Source organism: Bos mutus, chromosome 14 (assembly GCF_027580195.1).
Source record: "Bos mutus isolate GX-2022 chromosome 14, NWIPB_WYAK_1.1, whole genome shotgun sequence".
NCBI classification, from domain to species: domain Eukaryota; kingdom Metazoa; phylum Chordata; class Mammalia; order Artiodactyla; family Bovidae; genus Bos; species Bos mutus.
Genome location: NC_091630.1, coordinates 19,356,378 through 19,382,634, shown reverse-complemented (window position 1 = coordinate 19,382,634; position 26,257 = coordinate 19,356,378). Strand labels below are relative to the sequence as shown.

At 43.8% G+C, this 26,257-nt stretch overlaps 1 protein-coding gene across 3 annotated transcripts in view; it reads left to right on the top strand.

The window, feature by feature from the left end:
• NCALD (neurocalcin delta) overlaps positions 1-26,257 on the top strand; it is a 466,586-nt gene that overhangs the window by 420,870 nt on the left and 19,459 nt on the right. For all 3 annotated transcript variants that reach the window (XM_070383063.1, XM_070383066.1, XM_070383065.1), the window contains one exon: positions 21,151-21,547. In XM_070383063.1, the coding sequence (XP_070239164.1) occupies positions 21,170-21,547 (378 nt within the window). In that variant the 5' untranslated portion in view covers positions 21,151-21,169. The remainder of the gene's footprint in view (positions 1-21,150; positions 21,548-26,257) is intronic.

Genomic DNA, 26,257 nt, shown 5'->3' with positions numbered 1-26,257 from the left:
CCACTCCAGTTTACACATCAAGTCACCGAGTTAGACTGATGAGATTGAGGGATGGGAAGTTCATAATGCCACTTTAATGGGGTCCCTGGACCACAGCATCTATGTGCACTATGACTTAGCATTCTTTATGAATCCTGTAACTCACTTCTAAATATGGGACTTCCTTGGTGGCTCAGTGGGTAAAGAATCCACCTGCAATGCAGGAGACCTGAGTCAATCCCTGGGTCAGGAAGATCCCCTGGAAAAGGAAATGGTAACCCACTCCAGTATTCTTGCCTGGAAAATCCCATGGACAGAGGAGCCTGGCGGGCTACAGTCCATAGGGTCACAAGAATTGGACACGACTTAGCAACTAAACCAACCAACCAACTAAAGCAACCAACTCACTTCCAAACAGTATAATTAAGGAGCTTTGAATTTTTACAAGTATCCTAAAAGCATAAATTTGCTAAACATCAGTACATGGAGTACATCCCGATTTTTGGAAGTCTGTTTTGGCGTGTCCTCTCACTTTCTTACAAGCCACTGGGACATACAAAAAGGAAGCTAGCCAGACCTCCTTCACAATCTGGGATCAAACTCATGCCTTTGGGGTGTTTCATGAAGTGGATGTGTCTCTTTCATTAGAGGAGGAAGGTCTGAGTTGCTGGTGGCAAGTCCTTCAAATGCAAGCTTTTTTTTTTAATACAACTATTAGTGTATAACCATGTTCCCCCAAGCTCAGTGGGAAAAGGGGCTCCTGGAAAATAGACTTTTGGAGGAAACCATCTGGACTTCCCAAGTGGCTCCGTGGTAAAGAACCCGCCTGCCAAGCAGGAGATGCAGGTTCAATCCCTGATCAGGAAGATCCCTTGGAGAAGGAAAAGACCACCCACTCCAGTATTCTTGCCTGGAAAATCCCATGGACAGAGGAGCCTGGAGGGCTACAGTCCAAAGAGTCCCAAAGAGTCAGACACAACTGAGCAACTGAGCAGCAGCAGTAGCAGGAGACCGTCTGCAGGGATGTAGAACTGTGATTGTTTGCCTGGTGCTCCAGTTAGGACACTGCTAGCCATGAGTCTCAAGAGCTCCAACCCTGGCTCGCCATAGGTGAAATTTATCTCACTCCACTGAAAGTTATGGGCAACACCCCAGCGAGTGGCTCAATAATGTCCTCAAGGATTTTTCTCTTTTCTCATGTCCTCAGTATCACATTATCTTCATGTTTTGTGGTCACAGGATGACAACAACAGGTTCAGCCATCACATGGAGCTGCAGGAGAAGATCGTTTCTTTTCCTGTTCCCCCATTTTATCTGGTTTTCCATGTGGCACCAGTGGTAAATGCCAATGCAGGAGACATCAGAAATGTGGGTTTGATCCCTGGGTTGGGAAGGTCCCTTGAAGGAGGTCATAGCAACCCACTCCAGTATTCTTGCCTGGAGAATCCCATGGACAGGGAAAGCTGGTGGGCTACAGTCCATAGAGGCACAAAGAGTTGGACAGGACTGAAGCAACTTAACACGCACCTGTTTTACCAGCAAGGAAAGCTTGTCCCCAAAGCTTCTAGCAGCCTTCCACTAATGTTTTACTGGCCAAAACTGAGGCTCATGCCTTTCCCAATCAATTCTGTGTGGGAGGAATACAACCGCTGCCATTGGCTTAGACTAGTCAGAATTTGCTCAAGGTACAATGGGGAAGAGGAGGAGGCATCAGAACCATAGCAAGGTTCTGCTGGCATGGAGCAAGGACAGAGCTGCTGGGTGTGCGTTCAACAGTATGTGCCTTGGTGACTTGCAAAAGTAGAGGTGTCAAAATGGGGCTTCTTGCCGGATCCCGTTGGAACAATTTCAGTTGGATATTGTAGGGTTGGCTGCTTTGGGTGCTATATTGTACTGACTTCATTGAGATTGAATCATATCTGTTACTCAGCACACATTCATTGCTTCAGATGAATCTCTTATCCCATTAACACCCACAGGAATAATAGGAGCTATTCTACAACCAGGTTGAAATTCCAGGAGGGGGTCATAGTATCTCAGATTTGGCATGCTCACAGCTACCTAAGAGCAGTCAGCAAGATTGCACAGATTTGACCTCTAAGTCCATGTTCATACCTTACCATCATGCAATCTCATTGTTGCAAAGTGATATCACAGTGTTAACCTCAAAGTCTTTATTTCCGGATTTCATCTTGTCATGGGAGACCTGAAGTTTCTCTGGATTTCTGGCTTAATGTTTCCCTCTCTGAGCCTCAACTTTCTTATCTATAAAGTGGGGATAACAATAGGTTGCAGACTTTTTAAGTAAGATAATGGATGTGAAAGTCATTTGTAAAACTGTCAAGTATTACACAAGTGAGGGTTATTCCTCATCACTAGCTTCCATTCTTTAAATGTGACACAGTGCCACATAATGATAAAATCCCCTGAGAGTTTGGGGATTCTAACTAAGCTCCACCACTTATTTTCTGCCTGAACTGGGAGAACTTGTTCTCCTTAAACCTCAATCCACTCATCTGTGAAATGGGTGAGTTATTCTGCTCTCATAAGATTGCTGTGCATATGTGTGTGCTAAGTCACTTCAGTCATGTCCGACTCTGTGACCCCATGGACTGTAGCCCGCCAGGCTCCTCTGTCCATGGGACTCTCCAGGCAGGAGATGGGTTGCCAAGCCCTCCTCCAGAGGATCTTCCCAACCTAGGGATCAAACCTTCATTTCTTAGGTCTCCTGCATTGGCAGGCAGATTCATTATCACGAATGCCACCTAGAAAGCCCCATAAGATTGCCATCAAGATTAAATGAGGCAATATGCTTTTGCACATTGAGGACATCTAACCTAATGATATGGAGGGATCATTGGCCTGGGGACACTAAGAGGTCCTTGATGAGTTGGAGACTGACTACACAGCAAGTGATTGTGATAATGCCAAAGGACAGGGAAAGAACGGATGTATGGAAATAGGATCGTCTCACTAACTACACATGATATCACTGTGTAATTAGGTCTTTCCCCACAAAAGAATTGTTTTGACTGGGTCCTAGCTATAACGGATCCTAATTAACTCTAGCCACTGCACAGTGCAGAAAAGACTGCTGTGCTGTATCCCCTGGCTTCCATAAATCTGCTTTTGTATATTGAAAGAAAACTTGACTATATGAGTCAGGCTGTGAGATGAAAAGAAAATATTCTGTTGATTGATTGTCTTCCTCTAAATTTTGGTGACCAAATTTCAAAGCCCATTTCTATCCAATTTGCTAGCGCATGATGAGTAAATATGAGTCTGGGTGTATATGCATTTTGAACAATAAGGGACAACAGCCTGACATGGGGAAGTGTATCTCATCAGAAGAAAAACAACCGAGTTCTGAGTCAGTGGTGAGGCATTTGTAATGGAGTCATGAGATGTCCTCTTTCCTACAATTAGTAAATTTTGCTTTGGTCATCTAAGTCAGGACTTCTCAGCCCAGGTGTGGGGCCCATGGGTGAGCTGTGGGTGGTGTGGTATTGATCCCTTAGTCCTCCCGGTGGCACAAGCATCCATCCAGCACCCTCATCTACCATCCCCAGGGTGCTGCATAAATAGTGTCCTCTCCCAGGGTGCTAAGAGACACTGAAGTCCAGGAGACACCACTGTGTCCTGCCTGCACAACAGGAACACGTGATGAGTAGAACTTCTCACAAGTATTTCTTTACCGAGCTTGACCCTAACAATGAAGATATGTGGTAGATAAACTAGTAGTCAAACAGGATGCCTGCTCAGCCTGAAACTTTGACCCTAAGATTTTTTAAACCTTGGTAGGGAAAAGCTTTTATTTTTCAAGTGAGAGTGAGAGTCACTCAGTCGTGTCCAACTCTTCCCAACCCAGGGATCGAACCCAGGTCTCTCGCATTGCAGGCAGATTTTTTTTTTTTAAGTTACTTAAAAATCTGCAAATACAACCTGTCTTTCTAGAGGTGGAGCTCCTCTATTACTTCAGGCTTGTTTCTTTGACTATGAAGACTACCCAAGTGATGTCTGAATTATGCAAATGTAAAGCCATGATTCTCTTTGGAAATGTAATTGTTTAAAATGCATTTTCTAGTTTCAAAAAGCTAACTTCTTTTTTGCTTTGGGGAGAAGTGGGGGTAAGGGATAGTCTGCTGGTGAAACAGAGCTAGGATTCCAACTGAGGTCTATCCAAAAAGATCAGGTTCACAAGTGCCGTGCTACACTGCCTCCAGCAGGCGAACAGTGGTGGGATGAGGTAAGCATGGCAGAAAGAAGGTTGGCTGGAGGAGTGGGAGTTGGGAGAATGATCATGGGGAACCTTAACGCCAGGGAAGGTAGGAGTTGAGGAAAAGAGAAAGGGGAGATGAAGACAAAGTGGTGATTCCTGGACTGAGCCTTGGTGGGTCTCTGACCCTTCCACCAACAATCCATATTCTCCTTGCGAGGCATGTGGGTCCCTCCTCCAAGCCAATGCCACATGCTCTGTACATTTCAGTGTCTTTCTACCTTCTTTCAGGAGTTCAGTGAGGACTCACACTCCTCTGTTACTTCCCATCCAGCATCTCGGTCCGAAGGATCCCTTCCCACTTACTGTCGTTATTCCAAGTATTCACCCTATTTGCATTCCCACCCAAGAAGAGAGGAACAGATTTCACATGAAATTTGGTCTTGAGATACTGTGTCCAGAGCTTTACCTTTTAGCTTCATCCTCAGGGCACATTTATAATTTGAATCTGATATGATGTCTTTGTAAATCTAAGAAGAAATTAGTTTATTGTCATCCTATTTCTTCTGGTGTCTAAGACTAATGAAAACAGCCTCAGAATTTACAGTGTCCCTTATAGCGCAGAGCTTTTGGAGAGAGTCAGAAGAATGAAGGGCAGGGAAGGTTCAAGAGAAAAGCTTTCTCTTTGAATCACTTTCTCTTTGTCTCACCTGTATCTACTTCCCATGTGACCATAAAATCACCTTTACGTCTTTTAACAGGTAGGGTTATAGGCAAAATTGAGTCTTTCTAAATACTTCTTAACCCAACCACGCAGTGAAAAGAACAGCTGTCCTCACTGTTTACATGTGACGTTTTATTACGTTGCTTGGATAATGCTCCTTGAGTATAGAGACCATGTCTTTTATGTGGAGTAATAGTCTATCTAGTTTGCCAGCTGATTAGTCTCTCTGCCATTTCATCATACATTATTCTTTGAATCCATTGTCATATCCTGCACAGTCCTAGGCACAAGGACTTCACTTCTGGCGAAGTAATTCACAAGGAGATAGGACCTCCTTGAATGAAGACATTACTCTAAGCTTTTCCTAGATACCCAACTCAGTTTTATTCTAGGAATAGTGCTTGTTCTAAGTTTCCAATTGCATTATTTGATCTACTGTGGATAAATTTAAACATTTAAAAATATACCTTTTAATGCATATTTAAAATTCTTATAATCTAAATGAAAGAAACGATTTAAACTACATGCCCATCACTGTTGAAATTTAGATGCTTGTCTTTATTTTTGGCTTTTATTTAAAAACAGATCCAACTCAGTTTTGATTACTGAAGTATGTTAATTCTGGTGCTTTTACTTCACTTCTATGTTCTTTTATTATCACTTCCTGTATGAATACAATCAAATTCTAATTCTGCGTAATTTTCTTATAGTAGGAAATGTTGCTCTTCAATAAGCAGTTGGCTTGGAGGATTGGAATAATGTTCTCTATCATTTTATATGCTGCTGCACATCATAATTTGTTAGTGAAGAGAGAGAGGAGTACTGGCAAATCTACCTTCACCGTTATTCAGATACAATAGTTACATATAGTACAACAGTCTTCCATTATTGCGTTCTCCTTCAGTGAAATATTTGGGTAAATTTCAGATTTTCATTAGTTTTTTTTTACTATAATCATTTTTGTTCCAACCCCATCCACAAAGCCCAAATTTTACGTAGGAGTATGGAGAAGGCAGTGGCACCCCACTCCAGTACTCTTGCCAGGAAAATCCCATGGACGGAGGAGCCTGGTGGGCTGCAGTCCATGGGGTCGCTAAGAGTCAGACACGACTTTTCACTTTCACGCATTGGAGAAGGAAATGGCAACCCACTCGTGTTCTTGCCTGGAGAATCCCAGGGACGAAGGAGCCTGGTGGGCTGCCGTCTATGGGGTCGCACAGAATCGGACGCGACTGAAGTGACTTAGCAGCAGCAAGCATATTTGAATCTCTGGATCTGTCATCAACGAGAAAAATTTAGGCTGTCAGATCCAGCCATTTGTTATATATTGATACTTCTGAATCCATGCTGTTTGGATTCAGAAACATGTTTGTTATGAAACAGGTTTGCCTGTTTCATAAATATAAGGTGTTTTGCTAGTGACCCATGATGAATGCATAGCCCAAAAGCCTCCTCTCTTTAGTTCATCTCTGCAGCTTCACACTGAGGCTGCATTTGCTGTCGCCATAATTACTAAGCTATGTGTACCAATAAGCCCTTTGGTGCTGCAAGAATAAGTAGGAAAGGCCAGAAGTGACATTATTCAGGAAAAGGTAATTTTCTTTGCCGCGGCTGCTGATGGAGTCAGCACACTCTGGTCTGGCGGCCCCGGCACCGTGAAGTGGGCTTCTGTGCGTGTGCACAGCGTGGGGTGCAGGATGCCGCCTCTGCTGTCCTCGCCACGGTAATCACCCAGGGTCAACCCGATACCACTTCCACTGACCCTCTCGCAGCAAGCGACGCACCAGGAATACGCTCCCAGCTTTTTTGAACAACTTTAGGATATTTTGAGAACGTTTTTTACACTGATTCTACACTGCTCATAAGTGTTTGCTGTAATATAAGGTGTATATAAGGTGGTTCAATAGAAGTGACCCACTCTGATCAGAATGTAGACATAGGGAAGGGATGTCCCTGGTAGTCCGGTAGCTGAGACTTCACGCTCCCAATGCAGGGAGCCCAGGTTTAATCTCTGGTCAGGGAACTAGATCCCCCATAATGCAACTAAGACCCTGTGCAGCCAAATAAATAAAAACATTTCTTTTAAAGAAATAGGGAAAATGTTAGGAGGGTCCCCACTGACGAGGGGGTAGGGTGTGCAGGATAAGTTAGAAAACCCACCCAGGCCCACACAGTCTAAACGAGGAAGTGTGTGTGCTTGGTCTCTCAGTCGTGTCCGACTCTCTGTGGCCCATGGACTGTAGCCCACCAGGCTCCCCTGTCCATGGAATTTCCCAGGGAAGAATACTGGAGTGGGTTGCCATTTCCTACGCCAGGGGATCTTCCCAATCCGGGGAACTTATGTTGTAGCTTACGTCTCCTGCATTGGCAGGTGGGTTCTTTACCACTAGCACCGCCTGGGAAACCCAAACAAGGAAGGGGCTGACCTGGGAGGACACAGACCCTCTCTCAGAGCTGGTTGGATCCTTTGTTTGAATTTATTGCATTGCTATCACTTTGTGGATATATTTTCACCTTCCCTCTTTTCAGATTACGCTTCCATTCTCATTGTCTCTGAGCAAGAAAAGGAAATAGTAACCGGAGTGTAAATAGTTAGACGGGAAGGCTTTTCTTAAGCACACAAACGTGCACACAGCCTGCCACCCCTGGCAGCATCCTCCCTGAGGCTCTGCTCTGTCTCCCACCATGAGGAGCTGCGCTGAGAGGACAGAGGACAAAGCCCTGTGTCCTGCTTCCACCTTTGAAACTTATCACCCCTGGAACCTTGGGGAAATGCTTACATCGTCACCCTCAATTTCCTTATTGTAAGTAAGTGATCTTGCCTCTTCCTTTCTCAACAGTATTTCAGGGATCTGCTGAAACATTATGCTGAAAGCCCCATAAACATGCAAGGGGTAGGGGGGCTGTGCTTTATTTAGTTTGTGGCATTGGGCTGCTGGTGTAGTGGCCTGCATACACCTGGAGTTCTGTAAACATTAGTGGCATTCTTTAAAGTTACACAAGCAATGCAATACCCTCTAGGATCGACAGAAAATAAGCTCCACAGAACAGAGCCATTGTTTCTTAAGCACCTACCACATGCCAACATCATTCTCAGAGCTGTAAAGAGAGGCCCCGACAAAACTCCATAGATATGCCTCACACTCACTTAGAAGAGAAAGGCCGGCTGAGTGTAGGAAGTACTACAATATCTCCACCTGACACCAAGTAAGATGTCAACAAGTAGAGAAGGAGAGAGGCATAGCTATAATAGTGACTACTTGGAAATACTTCAGTGTTTACAAAGGGTTTTGAGTTTTATTTTCTTGTAAGCTTCATCCCCTGGACCACTGTGAGGACTGGAGTGAAAATAAATGTGTCAAGTTGAGGGTTAGAATGACAAATTCTGCAGTTCTGATGAGGTTGGGGTGCAACCTTAAGGCCTCTGAGGACCAAGCAATGGGCTTTCACCTCTAATCTGTCATCAGTATGGAACATGGAAGATTTTTGAGAAATGGCATAATCAGATGCAGAGTCTTAAGACTGGAGAACAGTTAATATTTCTGAATTCAGATGAGAGATAAGGTCTGCATTAAGAAATGGTGGCAGTAATTGGAAATAAGTTGAGAGACAAGGATTTTCCTATGGACATTTTTTTCTGCCCTAATGATAAATGGTTTTTTTTTTTTTTTAAAAACAAAAACAATTTATTTCTTTTTCACCTCTGATCTTAGAAAAGATGGTTTTAAAAAAAAGTAATAAAGCAACAAAGAATCATTTCTTACCCCAGGTAAAGAAGAATTGATTCAATCAGTCATTGATATCCTGTTTTTTCAGTGGTATCCAGTTCTGAAAATTGCATTCTTATCCAGCCAGACCCTGAGAACAGGTTACAAGTCCCTCTTGCACAAGCTGGACTGTCCCACTGCAGGAAGGCTGATCTTCCCACTGCAGGAAGGCTGATCTTCCCTTTGCCATGGGGCTCCTCTGAAGAGGATTCTGCCCCAGTCATACGTCCCAGCCCCAGGAAGGAAACCAGAGAAAAAAAGTGTCCTACTCACCATCAGCAGCTTCTCCAATCTGACTTCTTTGCTTAATTTCTGGTTAGAATAATGACTGCTATGCAGAGAAAACATTCAGCCAGGGGCCTGGCAGGAGTCGTCTCTGGGTGCAGACCCCAAATGTCTTTCCTATCTGGCAAGTGATCCAAGGGGAAAGTCAGGCAGAAAGCTAGCAATGGTTCTCTTTCTTTCATTCTCTCATGTCACATTCTTGCTTTTGTTCTAATTCTGCATGAAGCTAAAGCAAGGGGGACAATGTCCCCAGCTCTGGACAGCTCCTCTTTGTAAATAGCCCACCAAGCTGAATCCTTATCTCTCTCAGATTAATAGTCAATGTTTTCTGAGCACCTACTAGATGCCAGACACAGTGCTGAGTTTTCCCTCACTCATCCGGCTTTTTCTCATTTCGTATTTTCACCAAACAGCCACATGAGAGGTATCACTATGTCTATTTCACTGTAGAAGAATGAGACCTTAGGGAGGTCAGATGACTTTTCCAAAGTCACATAACACTGGACGACAATAAGGACTTCGATTCACTTCCTCTGCTACCAAGTCCAGTTCTCTTTCCATATATCTTGCTGGGGGATGCAAAAGTTGCAAGAAGTGAAGAAAAGGTACTTTATAGTCTCTCCTTGTCAGTCAATTATTGAACTTCTTACTTGTACATAAGTTTGATGGACGAGCATTAATATTTCAGCCACATTGGCCAGGATACAGACTGATTGATCAGTACCTTCCAACAGAAGCATTCAAATACCAAAAGTGACCCAGCCAGAGATGTGGGAGGGATGGAAGTGGGGAGGGTGGTTCCCACGTACTCCCCTGGGGCCACCAGCTGCATGAATTTGTCACTATGGTTAACTTCTCAAAGCCCCTCTTAGCCCCTTGGAGTAAAACCAAGACATAACATTCCTCTCATCAACTCCACAGAAAAATTGTAAAGATGAAGTATCTGAGCCACAACTGGAATCCCAGACTCCCTCACTTCCTTTCCCTATCTTATGTAGGATGCTATTTTTGTAGGAATATTCATTTCAAGCCAGGAAACAGTAGATGTTAAACACATGTTTGCTGAATAAATAAAAAGAATTAAGAACTATTCTTAGACTCTGTGGAGGCGCTTGCATCAATTAGCTAAATGTATTTGTGGCCCCTGGGAATGTCTACAAATGAGACTGGAGCTCCTTCTGTGCCTCTGGCTGCAGGTTATGTGAGGAGGCCTGGATCCCTGTAGCTGATCCGTTTGGCCTCCGGAGTCCTTGCTGGCTCAGTCTTCTGTTTTATGGTCTTATCAAAACTCAAGTAGTCATTCTTGTCTTTCAAATAAGAGACTATTGGACTTCCCTGGCGGTCCAGTGGTTAAGACTCCACACTGCCACTGCAGGAGGCACAGGTTCTATCTTGGTTGGGGAATGAAGATCCCGCCTGCCATGCCACACAGCCAATAGCTAGACAGATAAATAAATAAATAAGAGGATATTTAGTACATCTAGCTAAGCAGAAATGTATCACTATAGGAATTCCATGGAAGTCAGCCAAGGTAGGGTCTTAGCCTGTATAGCCCTGGAGAATGCATGGGGGCCCTCAGAGCTTCCCCCTCTTTTCCTCCCTGCAGCTGGCACTGAGCTGGCATCTGGCACGAGGTGGCCCAGACAGGCAGCTCTGATGCAGTGGTCTGCTGGCCAGGTGTGCTGATGGCAAGGGGACCCATCTGCTTCATCTGAAGCCCTTGACTTCAGGCACTCTGACAGTGTCTTTCGTTGGATCAGCTTTGTAGTTTCTGCGTGTGGTTTAGTGTGGGCCCTGTCCATTTACTCAAGGCCACTTACCTAAGGGCACTTTAAGCTTGCACTGTAAGTTCACCTCCAATTGCTGGCAATCTGAGAGGGGTGTCGGGGGAGTCAGCCATTAGCTGGACTTGAAGTAAGGAGGAAGGCGTGGGCATGAAAAGTCAGGAGGTGAGTATTGAACAAGGGAGGATTTAGAGTGCTGTGTGCATAATATCGTCTTTCGGCTAAAAGGGGGCATTTACATGGTGACAGTGGTGCACTCTTTAAAGACCAGGGTGAACGTGGCCTTGGCCTCCTAGGCACGAGAATAACTAATGTCAGACTTGCACGTGTGTGCCTGTAGCACAGGCTGAGGGAGTAGGGTGAAATTCCAAGTCCAATTCCAAATCCAATTCAATTCTAATCCTAGCTGGTGTATAAACCCTTACAAAATGCATGGTTGGCATGTAAAGGCTCGTTTGATGAATCTATAAGGGAGAGTCTAGAGATCATGGTACTTGCCCATGACATCAAGAACCTGTTTGTAATAAATACTGCCCAAGGAATCCAGGAACCATGACCAAGGTAAATGCCGAGGGAATCAAAGAAAAGTGGGATCAACCGGAATGGCCATCAAGGGGGCTTTGTTAAGTAAATGTCGTGCAATGAACTGTGAGCCTCAGGTTACTAAGTATCCTATCAGCTGATATCCAGTTCAGTGCTTGGCCCTAGGTCAGTGTTCAATACCATCTGTTGAATCAGGTAATCAAAATTCAACAATTTAAAAAGATGAAATACATCCGCATGGAAGAATATCCACCATATACTTTTAAGTGAAAACAATCCCATTTATGGTTAGCATGTACAGAGTTCATATTGTTTAGTCTCTAAGTCGTGTCCAACTCTTTTGTGACCCCATGGACTGTAGCCCACCAGACTCCTCAGTCCATAACATTTTCCAGGCAACAATACTAGAGTGGGTTGCCATTTCCTTCTTCAGGGGATTTTCCTGACCCAGAGATCGAACCTGCATTTCCTGCATTGCCTGCAAATTCTTTACCACTGAGCCACCAGGGAAGCCCCACAGATTTCATATATATGCATTTAAATGTATAATATAATTTATATATATTTATAAAACTGTTATATATACATAAAACTGTTGGTAGTGGTTATTTTTTATGGAGTACTATTGGATCAGAGTAAGGGTGTTCACATTCTAGTTTTGATATCCCTTTATTACTTACATTTCTTGCAATAGTAATGTAGTACTTTAGCAGTCAGCAGAACTAAAAATATTTCCATTTTGGGAGATGAGGGAAAGGGTTGTTGTTGGATAATGTTCTACTCAGAGTCTATCAGAAATATATGTTTTATTGGCAGTAATGTGGGTTGTACTTTATTTTTTATGGAAAATAAAACTTGGGGAAAAAAAGCCCAAGGCCAGGCCCTGTCTAGTCTGAAATTCAGGCTCTGTAGAACAAGGGCCCAGATATTTCAGAGTCCGTGACCACTGCTCACCCTGGGAAGACTGGAGGGTTTTCGTGGGCTTTATCTCAGAGCCTGCGGAAGGCGGAAGGCAGAGTGAATTTGTTTCTAGAGAGCTTCCCGCTCACAGTCTCTTTGGAACCAGTTAAGGTCTCATCTCACGCCTATCACCTCTCTGCGGGGGAAGCGAGTGCAGATGTGTGACCAGGTGTTACAGGTATGACTAGGCCATCAGGAGATGTGGGTCCAAACACCCCATTCTCATCGGGAAGAAGGCCTCCCTGCAGGCAGTGGCTTCGTGACAGATTTCAGGCAGTTCCAGCAAAGCCATTTTGTGATCCAGATGAGGGGATAGAAAGTACGTATTGCTTCCTCATATGAGCCCATCTCATCAAAGACTGGCAGGCAGAGCATTCTCTGGTCAAGGCAACTAAGCTATCGAGAGTGTTGGGTTTTTTGTTTTTAAGTTGCTAAGTCGCGTCCGACTCTCTGCGACCCCATGGACTGTAGCCCAGTAGGCTCCTCTGTCCATAGCATTTTCCAGGCAAGAGTACTGGAGTGGGTGTTACATAACTTCAATTCTCCCTCTATAATATTTTAATTTTTTTTCTCTTTCTGCCCCACTGAGTTTCATTTCCTAATTTGCTCACTACATATAAATATGTCAGTTTATATATATGGTCTCCTTTCAAACTCCCACTGAGAGGCAAGTTCCACTGAAGAGAAATTTCTGAAGCATTGTGCTCTTCAGGTTTTTATTTAGTCATTTTTTTTTCTCCCAGTGAGAAGTAAGGACAACTGACCTTGAAATGAATTTGTTGGATTTTAGCCACCTGTAAAATTCAGTTGGCCAAAACAATGATGTCTTGGTCATGGTAAATGAATGCTTCCTCCCATTAACCTATAACTTTTATCATTTCCTTCCTTACATTTTAGGAGCCTTTTTTTAGTTATGTTTTCATAATTTAGACATTCCATTGGTTGGAAATTCAAAGCAACTCTTAGAGGACAAGGTTACATGTTCCAAAGAGGCAAACATTTTAATTAACCTGGCCCCTTTCGGAAACCACTGTGAGCTCTATGTTCCTTGCTGCAGCTAAATGTGACTTTAGTTGCTAATTTCTTGTAAATTCTGTTTTAGAAGAACTCAGTGCAGTTTGCATTGCAACTTCCTCTGAGGTTAACCAGACTGTCCAGGTTAAGTTATGGACTTTTTCCCTGGAAAATCTAACTCTGGGCGTTGAGAATTAACTCACCGAGTTTTGGAACCTTATGAGGAATGGCAGAAATGAAATGCTGCAGCTCTTTCCACTCCCCAGATACAAAATATATAGATGGGAGCATGTGCGTGTCAAAAGGTTGATCTTCCTCGCCATTTCCTTTCCCTGTGGTATCATTTTTAGGGGTTATTCCTTTTTTAGTTCTTTTTAGATGGAAAGTTAACTTCATAGTGTAGATTCCTGTGCGTGGTTCTTTGTTGGTGGTTTGGTGTCTTGTATATTTTTCCTTTGTCATCTGTGGTCAATATTAACCCCAGATTTATATTTTGGACACTGGATGACTGGATGTGTCCCAAAATAAGTTGGGAAATTTCACATTGCCCATCTCAGGTTAAACTACTGAATAACAGAATGCTGGTGTCTAATAGAATACTTGTGTGTTTCATTTAATTAAATGCAGTTGAGATTCAACAAAAATGAATATATATTATATATGTACCTTACAGTAGATAGGTACATAGAATGATCTCACAGGGTACATGAACTTGAAAGGGCTGAGGACCCAATTGCTATGTAAAAGTATTTTTCAAGGGACTTCCCTGGTGTCCAGTGATTAAGACTCTGGTCTTCCAGTGTAGGAGGGCACAGATTCAATCCCTGGTTGGTGAACTGAGATCCCACGTGAGATGGGGGAGATGAAATGAAGATGGCCATGATATGAAGTCAAGAAAGTATAAAAAGTAAAAAATTATATATATATATATTACTTTAAACACACATATCTATGTATTCTTCAAGGCTCTGAAGCAAAAGTCTTTAAGAGGTAAAAGCTGGAGCATGCAGGAGGTCAGAGTACCTGGGCAAGGGGGGCTGAAAGGAAGTCAGGGATGGCCAGGGTAGCTCAGAGCCTTTGAGCCACAGGAGGAAGTCTGGGTTGGTGTTCTCTGTGTGTTAGGAAGGCCACGTAAAGCTTTAAGCAGAGGAGGGACCTGGTCTGTTTTATGTTTTTAGAAACCCACTCTGGGGATCTGAGTGGAGAGCCAGGCAGGGAGAAGGAGGATAAAAGTGAAGAATGAGAATCCAGAGAGGAGGGTGTTACAGATGTTCAGGAAGGAGGCGATGGAGGTTCAAACTGAGGCATGACAGTGGAGATATGCAAGTGAATCGATCTGGGACAAATTTTAGAGACAGAGGGCAAGTTTGGACAGCTCCTGCTTTTGGAACAAAAGTGAAGGGAATCACGGGTGAGTCCTTGGGGTTAGCTGTGAACAACTGGGCAGAAGATGACAACCTTCAGGGAGACAGGACAGGCTGGGGTGGAGGAGACAGCACAAGGTTCAGAGGAAACCAGGAGCCCAGCCCTCCTGTGCGGCTGCCTTGAGCACATTCATGTGCCCCCTTGAGCTGGCGCGAAGGACGAAACGGCGGAGAGTGTGGGCTCAGCCTCTGTGTCTCCCTACCCCCTCACTGCCCGTCCTCCTTCTCCCTTGCTGGTTCCTTCTCCTCTTTCTATTGGCAAAGATTCTAAATGGCAGGGTGACCAAGGGCTTGGTCCTTATCCCCTTTTCTTTTCCATCCTCATTCACTTCCAGTCTTTAGCTGTAAACACAATCTATGTGCTGCTGCTGCTGCTGCTAAGTCGCTTCAGTTGTGTCCGACTCTGTGCGGCCCCACAGACGGCAGCCCACCAGGCTTCCCCGTCCCTGGGATTCTCCAGGCAAGAACACTGGAGTGGGTTGCCATTTCCTTCTCCAATGCATGAAAGTGAAAAGTGAAAGTGAAGTCGCTCAGTCCTGTCCGACTCTGAGCGACCCCATGGACTGCAGCCTACCGGTCTCCTCCGTCCATGGGATTTTCCAGGCAAGAGTACTGGAGTGGGGTGCCATCGCCTTCTCCGATCTATGTGCTGATAACTCCCAAATTTAAATCGCCTCCTGGACCACTTTCTCTTACTGTAGACACATCCAACTGCCTGCTCAATATCTCCAGTCAGCATATAATCAGCATCTGAGAATTAACATATGGACACAACAAAGTCCCCTACCTAACCCCAAAGCCCTGCTTCTCCTGCATTTTTCTTATTTCAGTAAATGTCAGCTTCCACCTTACCAGCGGTGCCAAATCCCACCAATTCTCACCTCCTCTGCTCCCCTGGCTTCACCCACCATCATCTCTTGCCTGGGTCATTGCAGTAGTCTTCCCACTGCTGCCCTTATCCTTCTTTAGCTTTCTGTCCACACAACAGCAAGGTCCTGTTAGAATATAAATCTCTCCTAGCACTTCTCTGCTAAGAATCCTGCAACGGCTGCATCTCAGAGTGCAAGCCAGAGCGCTCACGGTTCCCTCCTGGTCGCACAGCATCTGGTCCTCGTTGCTCTTCTGACCTCATATCCTTTGTTTCTTCCCACGCTTGTTGCAGCCCTGTCCTTGAGTGTGCTAAGCACGCTTCTGTGGAGACCTTCTCATCTGCTGTTTTCTCTGCCTGGAATAGTCTTCTCCCAGTCATCTCCATGGCTACCTCCCTACCTCCCTGGTCTTTTTCACACATCACTTTCTTAATGGGGCTTTTTATTTAAAGTGTTAACACCTACCCACCCACTCTGCTATTCTCCATGGTGCATCTCCTTCTCATATTTCACATATTTACTGTGTATCTCTTCCCAAGAGGCTGTAAGCTCCAGGAGGACAGGAGTTTCGCCTGTATGTTCCCGGCTGAATCCCCAGGGCCCCGAGCCATGCCTCCCTCCTGATAGACACTTTGCCCATATTTGTGGAATGGGTGTGTTATCTCTTTCCTCTTGGGCTTCCCTGACAGCCTGTGTGCTAAACTGCTTCAGTCATGTCTGACTCTGCAACCCCACGGACTGTAGCCTGCCAGGCTTCTCTGTTCATGGGATTCTCCAGGCAAGAATAGTGGAGTGGGTTGCCATACACACTTGGGAAGATGCCAGGGGATCTTCCCAACCCGGGGATCGGACTCACATCTCTTATGTCTCCTGCATTGGCATGCAGGTTCTCTCAGACCATAAAGAATCTGCCTGCAGTACAGGAGACCCCGGTTCAATCCCTGGGTCAGGAAGATCTCCTGGAGAAGGGAATGGCTCCCTATTCCAGTATTCTTGCCTGGAGAATCCCAGGGACAGAGGAGTCTGGCAGACTATACAATCCATGGGGTCACAAAGAGATGGACATGACTGAGCAACTAACACTTCCCTCGTTTAACTACTGCTCTCTGGCATGTTATAAAGCTTTTGTCTTAATTTCTATATTTGCTTGTCTCTGAAGCTAGTCAGACACAATCGAAAAAAAAAAAGACAGTTGACAGTCACATGCAAATTGAGCTTCCTGTCTGGCTCCCTCACTCACAAGCTGTGGGACTCAGGACAAGTCACTTTGCCTCTCTGAGTTTTCTTTCTTCCTTTTCTTCTTTCTCTCTCTTTCTTATAAAATAGTGAAATCTACCCTACTTATCCCTCAGAGTTGCTGTGAAGGCTCAGTAGAAGAATGTATGAGGTGCAATCAAGGATAGGATACAGCATATGTATAGCTGAGTTCCTTTGCTGTCCACTTGAAACAATCACAGCATTGTTAATCAGCTATACTACAATACAAAATGCAAAGTTTAATAATAAAATAAAAATGTTGTCCTCTTAACAGAGAAAAAAACCAAATTCTAGTTTCATACTACTTTACCTTTAATATTTAAATTCACTCATTAAAAAAAAACAGGAGTAAGATGTAGTTTTCACTGACCAGAGCATCTGTCCCTGACTCAACGCTAGAGGTTTACATATATGACTGTCTCGTTTAATTCTCACATAGAATCAGTGAGATATGAACTTGGACAACTGACCTCATTTCACAGATGAGAAAACTGAAGTGCAGTAAGAATTGAAGTGAATTACCCAAGAGCTGGTCAACAATAGAGCCAGTCTTTGAACCCGAGCATTTTTATTCCATGCCCTGTTCTACTGGCACAAAATAAACATTTTAATGACTGAATGGAGCAATTAAAAGTATTTGATCTGAGGTGCAACTTCTGACTCCGGATGGTTTGTTTTCTTTAGACTGCTAATTAATGTAGCATTTCCCTTAAGGTCCCCTCCCTGATCCTTCAACTCCAGCAAAATTCCTGTCTTCCAAAAGAAAAAGGTATTGTCAGGCATTTTCTATCCTTCCCTCTCTCCCTCAAAGGAAGAAACGGTATCTTATGTCCCTGGAAATTTTTGTTGTACAGCCTAACCATGTCCAGATGGTTCCCTCAAGTTCGGACATCATACTTAGTAAAGTGTTTGCAGTTATCTACTGAAACAAATTCTGGCCTAAATTGCAAACACCCGCTTCCCAGATAACTTATTCCATGCTCTTCTGCCTTGTTTGTCTTATGGCCTTTCTGTGCTAATGAATTTGTAAATGCGGTTTAATTACTGTTTACGGGAAAAATAGCCGCACACAGATCAGTCTCAGTGGGAGCCTTAGCCAAAATGTTGAAGCAATTTGTTTCTAGTGCAAAAACAGCTAATAAATGAGACACACTTTTTAAACATGGGGAAAGGAACTCAAGTTCGGTTTTGAAGAAACAGTGCTCTCTACATCCTGGGAAATAAATCATTCTTTAAGAGAGCAGATTTTAATATCAAAGTGGCGTTTTTTCCCAAGGCCGTGCACTCAGTGATTTGCACAGAACCAAAGGGTTCTCACAGTGATTTGATTGAACGCCACACCAAAGGGCTCTTCTCTAAAACACTCCCCAAAAGGAAAACTCAACATTACGTGTAAATTCCATAAAATGTTTCGGAGCTCTATAAATCCATGTATTATGTATTACCTTGTGTTTCTGAATTATTGCCTCTGGCAAGTTGCCAACTTAGCAACTAAATGCAGTTTTGAAATTCTAGTACAAACCAGTCTCTCCTACTTCACTTTTTATCTCAAGGGGGAAAAAAAAGACACAAGAGGGAAGTGAAAGTTATTGAAAGGTTCAGTTTATAAGTTCTGTTTGTGTTGTGCTTGGAACTGTGGTTTACTTTTGCTCTTACGTAAAAGGGTATTGGTCTGATTCTGTAGTTTAGTTTTGCTCTTAGGTAAAATGGCATTGGTCTGATTCTCCGTAGAGTGTCACCTCTGAAAGTGAGCTCCTTCAGGCAGCTGTTGGTCGTGCTGATGCGAAGAGAATTGTTCCACCCTTCTCGGGGAGCAGAGACAGAGCAGGGCTGATTCTGCTCTGTGCAGAACTCAGGGAGCAAAATCAGTCAGCTTGGCAAGTCACAAGGATTGCTTGTCATTTCCTGAACTGTGCATATAATGAAGGAAGTTTGAGCAGTGTAAGATTCAAACCCTGCCTTCAAGGAATTTATAGTGGTGGCAACAGATAGGTACACAGGCAATTCAGTTTCAACAGATCCCAAGGGTGGGGGGAGGGGGAGTTCAGTGAACATGGTCAACAAGTAGAAGCCTCAGATAAGTTCTGGGCATGCATCGTACAGCATGGTACCTATAGTTAACAATTTGTTGTTGTTCAGTCACCAAGTTGTGTCCAACTCTTTTGCAACCCCATGGACTGCAGCATGACAAGCCTCCTTGTCCTTCACTATCTCCTGGAGTTAGCTCAAACTCATGTCCATTGAGTCAGTGATGCCATCCAACCATCTCATCCTCTATCGTCCCCTTCTCCTCCTGCCTTCAATCTTTTCCAGCATCAGAGTCTTTTCCAATGAGTCGGTTCTTCGCATCAGGTGGCCAAAGTATTGGAGCTTCAGCTTCAGCACCAGCATCATTAACAGTACTCTATTGTATATTTGAAAGATGCTAAGAGAGTAGATCTTAAAAGTTCTCAACAGAAGAATTTCTGTAACCATGTGAGGGTATGGGTGTTAACCAGACTTACTGTGGTGAGCATTTCCCAGTATAAATGTATATTGGATCTTATGTCATATACCTTAAACTTATGCAATCCTCTATGTCAATTATGTCTCAATAAAACTAGTGGAGAAGTGAAGAAAAGAGATCCCAAGACCGAGTCTTAACTACCAAATAGCTTTACTGTCTCAAATAACGTTCTGAAAGCCAGGGCCTCATCTTTGCGGCAAAAAGACTCCTTTTCCAAGAAGATTATTCCATATTTCCCTGTTGTAATTATTTATCTGAGTCATTTCTTCATTCACCTAAGTTATATACGGCGGGCCCTAGGGAGATGGAGTAACCTCAACAAGACTCCATCTCAAGGGGCTCACCCTGAATTGGGAGGGAGGCAGACATAAACAAACACCACAAAGTGAAAATCTCAAAGAAATTGGGAATCATTATTAAAATGGGGATTAAAATCTTTTATATATTCTGTAAGTTTCCATTACAAGAAAAATGTAAAATACAAGTGTAGAGCCCCTTTGTTAGAAGGGACTTATCTTTACCATGCTTATATCATAAGACTTTGGATATGGGAACTAAGCTCACCTCCTCCAAGAAGGCCTCCCTGATAGCACCCAGATCCCCTTTTGGCTCGGGTGTCCTGTCCATGTACTTTCCCTGCGCCACGTCCATTCCCCTGGCACCACCTTTTGAAAGTTTATTGTGTTGTCCTCTCACCGCAACCACCCCCCCTTCCATATGTAGGCAACTGGGTGTCCCTTTAGGAGGAGGGGTTGCATCTTACTTTTTGCATCCGCAGTGCCAGAAACATCCCTGATATATGGCATGTGGTTAATATTGACTGGCTCTGTGAATGGGAAGATGGGAATCACAGGGTTTTTTCTGTCTAATAAAAGTTGCCTTTATTCCCCACATTATATTAAGTTTTAAAATAAGTAACAAAGAGTATATTTTCTTGTTTCTTGAAATATAAACACATTAAAACATATATTAATAGCATTTTAGACAAGGGTGCATATGAAAAATCTACAAGGACACACACCAAATTGTTGGCAGTGTATAAGTGTTAAGATTTGAAATGATGCTGACTTTCCTGTATGTGTTGCTGTGTTGTTTGCTCTTTTACTATGGATGTGCTATTACCGTGATAAGAAAATATGAAATTTTTTGTATGTTAAAAAGAAAAATTTGGCCAGTTTCATAAGCCACAATCATAGGACATAACTTTATGAAACATCATCTTTACTATACAAACACAATGTTGACAGTGATTTGACTTTTTGGCTTTAAATAACTGACCAAGCTTGGTAGCATTTAATGGAATTAGATGAGTTTCTACTTCCCTTACTCATGTCTGTCTTTATAATATTCAGAAGATACCCAAGCACTTTATTTGCAAATACTCTAAAGCATGTGACATTATCTCTTTTGCTCTCTCTCTTTTTGATCCTTTCCTTTAATTCTCTCTAATACTTGGGTTGGGTATTAGAACCCCGGTCTTTCTAAAGGCAGGCTCAGCCTCTTGCAAATAGATAAGGCAGCACTCAGTAATCATTTCTCTGTGTGTATGTGTGTGTCTTTTTTTTTCATTATAAATCTCCTGTCTTTCATTTGGCTCTGTGTCAAAGAAGTATCAGTTTTCACTGATACTTCTACTCTGCATCTTCTGCCAGCCCCTCTTTCTACATTTTATTGGGCTGACCACAAGGTTGGAAAGCCCTAAACAATGTTATTGAAGTCACACTTTTTTCTTTCTCCCAAAGGAATAATCACAGATTATAAAATGTGCCTCTGAAGAACAGGTTTAGGAAACTCTCTATATTGTATTCTTTTCTGTCTGCAGCTGAATTCTTGCTGTCAAGATGGGAAAACAGAACAGCAAGCTGCGCCCGGAGGTCATGCAAGACTTGCTGGAAAGCACGGACTTCACGGAGCACGAGATCCAGGAATGGTACAAAGGCTTCTTGAGAGACTGCCCCAGCGGACACTTGTCAATGGAGGAGTTTAAGAAAATTTACGGGAACTTTTTCCCTTACGGGGATGCTTCCAAGTTTGCAGAGCACGTCTTCCGCACCTTCGATGCCAACGGAGATGGGACGATAGACTTTAGAGAATTCATCATAGCCCTGAGCGTAACGTCAAGGGGGAAGCTGGAGCAGAAGCTGAAATGGGCCTTCAGCATGTATGACCTAGACGGAAATGGCTACATCAGCAAGGCAGAGATGCTCGAGATTGTGCAGGTACGTAGCCCCTGCCCTTTACAAAGGGGAGAGTGCGAGTCACAGGAAGCACTGGAAAGCCCACAGTATAGCTTAGTGGAGAGATTGCAAGCTGGTGGCCTGCCTGCTTGCAATTTCGGCTAGCCAGGGTCTTTGAAAATATGGAACCCATATATGAAACAGGGAGATTACACATAGCAAGGCAGACTGGTTAGCATCTCTTGGGAACTCAGGAGCTCTGCTAACACTAGACCCACATTCTTGCCTGGAATAGGTCACCAGGGGCTTTGCGGTGACTCTCCCCTACCGAGGGACATAGACTCCTCAGGTGGTCATGATCACTGGGGCCACTCCATCCACTCATTGCAATGACCTGCTTGGATCCAGAGCCTAGAGTAATGTTTATGACCAAACTCTGACCTGGGTTCAAATCCTACCTCTTTCAGTCACTATGTCTGTGACTTTAACCAAGTTAGTTCACCTAAGTAAGCCTCAGTGTCCTTATCTGTAAAATGGAACCACAAAAGTACCCACTGCTGTGGGATTATTTTTAGATCGATTCTCCTTGTTCAGTGGTTAGCACAGTGCCAGTTATATACATATATATAACTAATTATCAGCAGCAGCATTAATTTCCAACTTTATTCGACTTTTTTTTTCTTGGTCACAAGGTACAGTTTGGGGGATCTTAGTTCCCTGACCAGGGATCAAACCTGAGCCCCTGCAGTGAAACTGCCAAGTCCTAACCTCTGGACTATCAGGGAATTCCCTAGACTCTTGAATAAAAGTAGAGATCTCTAGTCTAGTTTCTGTCTCATTAGAGATATGAACAGTGCAGAATCAAGGCCTCCATCACTTTACTAGGAAGTTCTCCATTTTATTTCCCCAAACCACTCACGCAGAGTGAATTTCCTAAAAGAACAGGAAAAGGGGCCCTAGTGTTGGCCACATTTTCCTGTGGGATTCCAGCAAGCTTTGCAGAGGAGGGAAGGCTGAAGGAGCTACAGTCATGGCAACGACAGCTTCGTCAGCAGAGGATGGGGCCCGGAGACCAACCTCAGGAGCCTGAAACACAGCGTGGGGGAGGGTCAGAAGAGCCTCGGCTGCAGTAAAACCACCTACGCAGGCAAGCAGCCCCAGGGAGAACGCACCATCCTGGCAGGTGCATGGGACACGAGAAGGAAGTATCTGGCAGCAAATAGCAGGTGCGAGAAAGTGGTCATCTGGCTTCCTGGAGGGCTCATCTCGGAGGCTTCATCCCAGGACAGGCTGGGTTCAGAGATAGAGCTGCAGCCCCCGGGAGACCTAGTGGGTGCTGGAACGGTGGCGGAGGGTGTAATACAAAGAGACAGGAGACAGAAAGAACTAAGCTACGTTACGGTAAGGAGGGGATGAGGCTGGAGGTGTGTGACACCTGCTTTTAAGGATCCATGGAAAACAGGGTTACAGGAACTGAGGACGGAGCCTGGGTGAGAGCAACATGACTCGCCTGCTGTTGAGCCTGTGGCTGAGGCCTGGGGTCTGCTCCTGGGAGTGGGACTGAGACCCCCAGGCAGTCAGAGTGACAGCTGCACACGTCACAGGAAATCAGACGAGCTCTCCCAGATCCTCCAGCCCCTTCTCCTTTCTGCCTGGGCCACCAGTGGCTTTCCCTCGCCCCCAAACAGTAACTGTCTGGACAAGTTGTGTTGAATGAATCCCCCACAGACAAGAATCTTAAAAAATAAAGGATTTCTCTCTTTCCCCAAGGATAAATATATGAAAAATATAATGTCTACTATAAAAATATAGGGCTTCCCTGGTGGTAGAGTCTGCCTGCAGTGCAGGAGATCTGCGTTTGATCCCTGGCTTGGGAAGATCCCCTGGAAAGGGGAATGGCTACCCACTCCAGTATTCTTGCCTGGAGAATTCCATGCACAGAGAAGCCTGCTGGCTATATACAGTCCATGGGGCCACAAAGAGTCGGACATGACTGAGCAACCAACACACACACACGCACATAAAAATATAGGGAATATAGAAGAAAAGAAAAGAAAAAGAAAAATTCTCCACAATCCCCCTTCACCTACAAAGGGAATCATTGCTAATAATTTTCTAATATATCTTCCTGGTCCTATTTCCATATATTTAAAAATATCTAATTGATTTATAGTGCATGTGAAATTCTGTACCTTGCCATTTTTCACTTAACATAATTAAAACATAAGCATTTCTCATACTACTGAAACTTTCAATACAAACATTTTAATGGCTGCAGTCATACACATAGCATAATGTACCTAATTTTCCCTTATTGGATATTTAAGTTGTATCCAGTCTTTGTTATATATAACACTATAGCTTTAAAAATGAAATAACAAATACGTGATTCTTATGCATGAAGCTTTTTCTATATTTAGGATTATTTCCTAAGAATGGATTCCCAGAAGTGCAATTACTGGGCCAAAGGGAATGAGCATTTCTTTCTAAGACTCTTGAGACAGTCTGCCAAATTGTTTTTCCAAATGTACCTCTGAAGTGAATGAAGGGTGCCCTCTATCTTTGCACCTCTCCAATTGTTCTGAACCTTTGCTACTTAAACAAAACTTCAAATTTAAAACGTGGTTTTTAATTTTAATTTGGGCTTCCCAGTTGACTCAGTGTTAAAGAAGCTGAGTGCCAGTACAGGAGAAGCAGGTTCGATCCCTGGGTCTAGAAGATCCCCTGGTAAAGGAAATGGCTATCCATTGCAATATTCTTGCCCGGAAAATGCCATGAACAGAGGAGCCCCATGGACTGCTGTCCATGGAGTCACAGAGTCAGACACGACTGATTGAGTGTGCAATTTTAATTAGCTTTCTTTTGTCTCTCCTTTTTACCTGGGAATGTGGTGCTCTGCCCTCGTTCCCTGCCTCCCTGCAGTGAATGGGATGGGTACCTTCTTTTTGGAGAGAATTGCTTCCTGATTGAGATCTAAGAAAAAAAATTTTTTCCCCATCAACCATTATGTTTTCACCTGTTTAACACTTTTTGCACAGTTCTCCTGGCTGCAATGGTGTGGTGGCCAGTATTGAAGATGTAGATCCCCAGCCAGGGAGGACGGTCCCCATTACATGGGTTTATAGGAATCAAGAATTATTCACAAACTCCTTTCACACCTGTGGTAAAACACCTACTAAGTAGCTAGCACCAAGAAAAAATATAAGGAGGAAAACAGACACTCTCCCTGTGGTATTGAATCCATTTTGCAAGGGAGAGTGGAACGTTGCAGGGAAGGTGCAAAAGGTGTGGGTAGACGCTTGCTGAGCCCTTGCTGACTCTGTGTTCAGAAAGTGATCATAAAAGTCAAGGGGCATTCTCCCTAACAAGGTACTTTCTCTACTATAAAGCAGCTCCGTCCACTCACAGGCCCACAGTCAGTTTGCAGGTCATAATAGGAAGGACACAGATTCCTTAATAAAGCTTTCATACTCAGGGTTCTTAAGCAGCCTGCAAATGGAAGGTTCAAATTTTCTGAATTGTTTTCCATAGTAACACACCCTGATGATTAATATTCATGACCGTGGAGAGGAAACCTTGCAGCACCCTGAGGCACCTTCCAAATTGTCAGTGAGATTAAATTAAATTTAGAACCATTTTCCTATTAAGGGCTATTTTATCCCATTCTGCTGCATTGCAAACTGATAATTCATGTATTCTATCTTATTCTTATGCTAATCCCCCGGTTTTCATTGTTTCTGGATGAATTGGAATTTGCTATAGGATATTACTAAACTCCCCACTCTCCTTTCCTTTCTCCACCCCCTCTTCTGTGAAAGTCTACACTCCAGGCCTTGTCACTGTCCCAAGAAGCCCTGTGGGGATTCTCATTATTTGGTTCTAGCTGGTCCGCACCATTTAGGACAATGCATGTTTGCAGACCCTGCAGTTGCTTAGGTATCCTTTCAGTTCAGTCGCTCAGTTCATGTTCAACTCTTTGCGACCCCATGGACTGCAGCACGCCAGGCTTCCCTGTCCATCACCAACTCCCGGAGCTTACTTAAACTCATGTCCATCGCATCAATGATGCCATCCAACCATCTCGTCTTCTGTCGTCCCCTTCTCCTTCCACCTTCAGTCTTTCCCAGCATCAGGGTCTTTTCTAATGAGTCAGCTCTTCGCATCATGTGGCCGAAGTATTGGAGTTTCAGCTTCAGCATCAGTCCTTCCAATGAACATTCAGGACTGGTTTCCTTTAGGATCTCCTTGCAGTCCTAGGGACTCTCAAGAGTCTTCTCCAACACCACAGTTCAAAAGCATCAATTCTTTGGCACTCAGCTTTCTTTATAGTCCAACTCTCATATCCATACATGACCACTGGAAAAACCATAGCTTTGACTAGACAGACCTTTGTTGGTAAAGTAATGTCTCTGCTTTTTACTATGCTGTCTAGGTTGGTCATAGCTTTTCTTCCAAGGAGCAAGCATCTTTTAATTTCATGGCTCCGGTCACCATCTGCAGTGATTTTGGAGCCCCCCAAAATAAAGTCTGTCAATGTTTCCATTGTTTCCCCATCTATTTTCTATGAAATGATGGGACCAGATGCCATGATCTTTGTTTTCATCAAGAGGCTCTTTAGTTCTTCTTCACTTTCTGCCATAAGGGCGGTGTCATCTGTGTATCTGAGGTTATTGATATTTCTCCTGGCAATCTTGATTCCAGCTTGTGCTTCATCCAGCCCAATGTTTCTCATGATGTACTCTGCATAAGTTA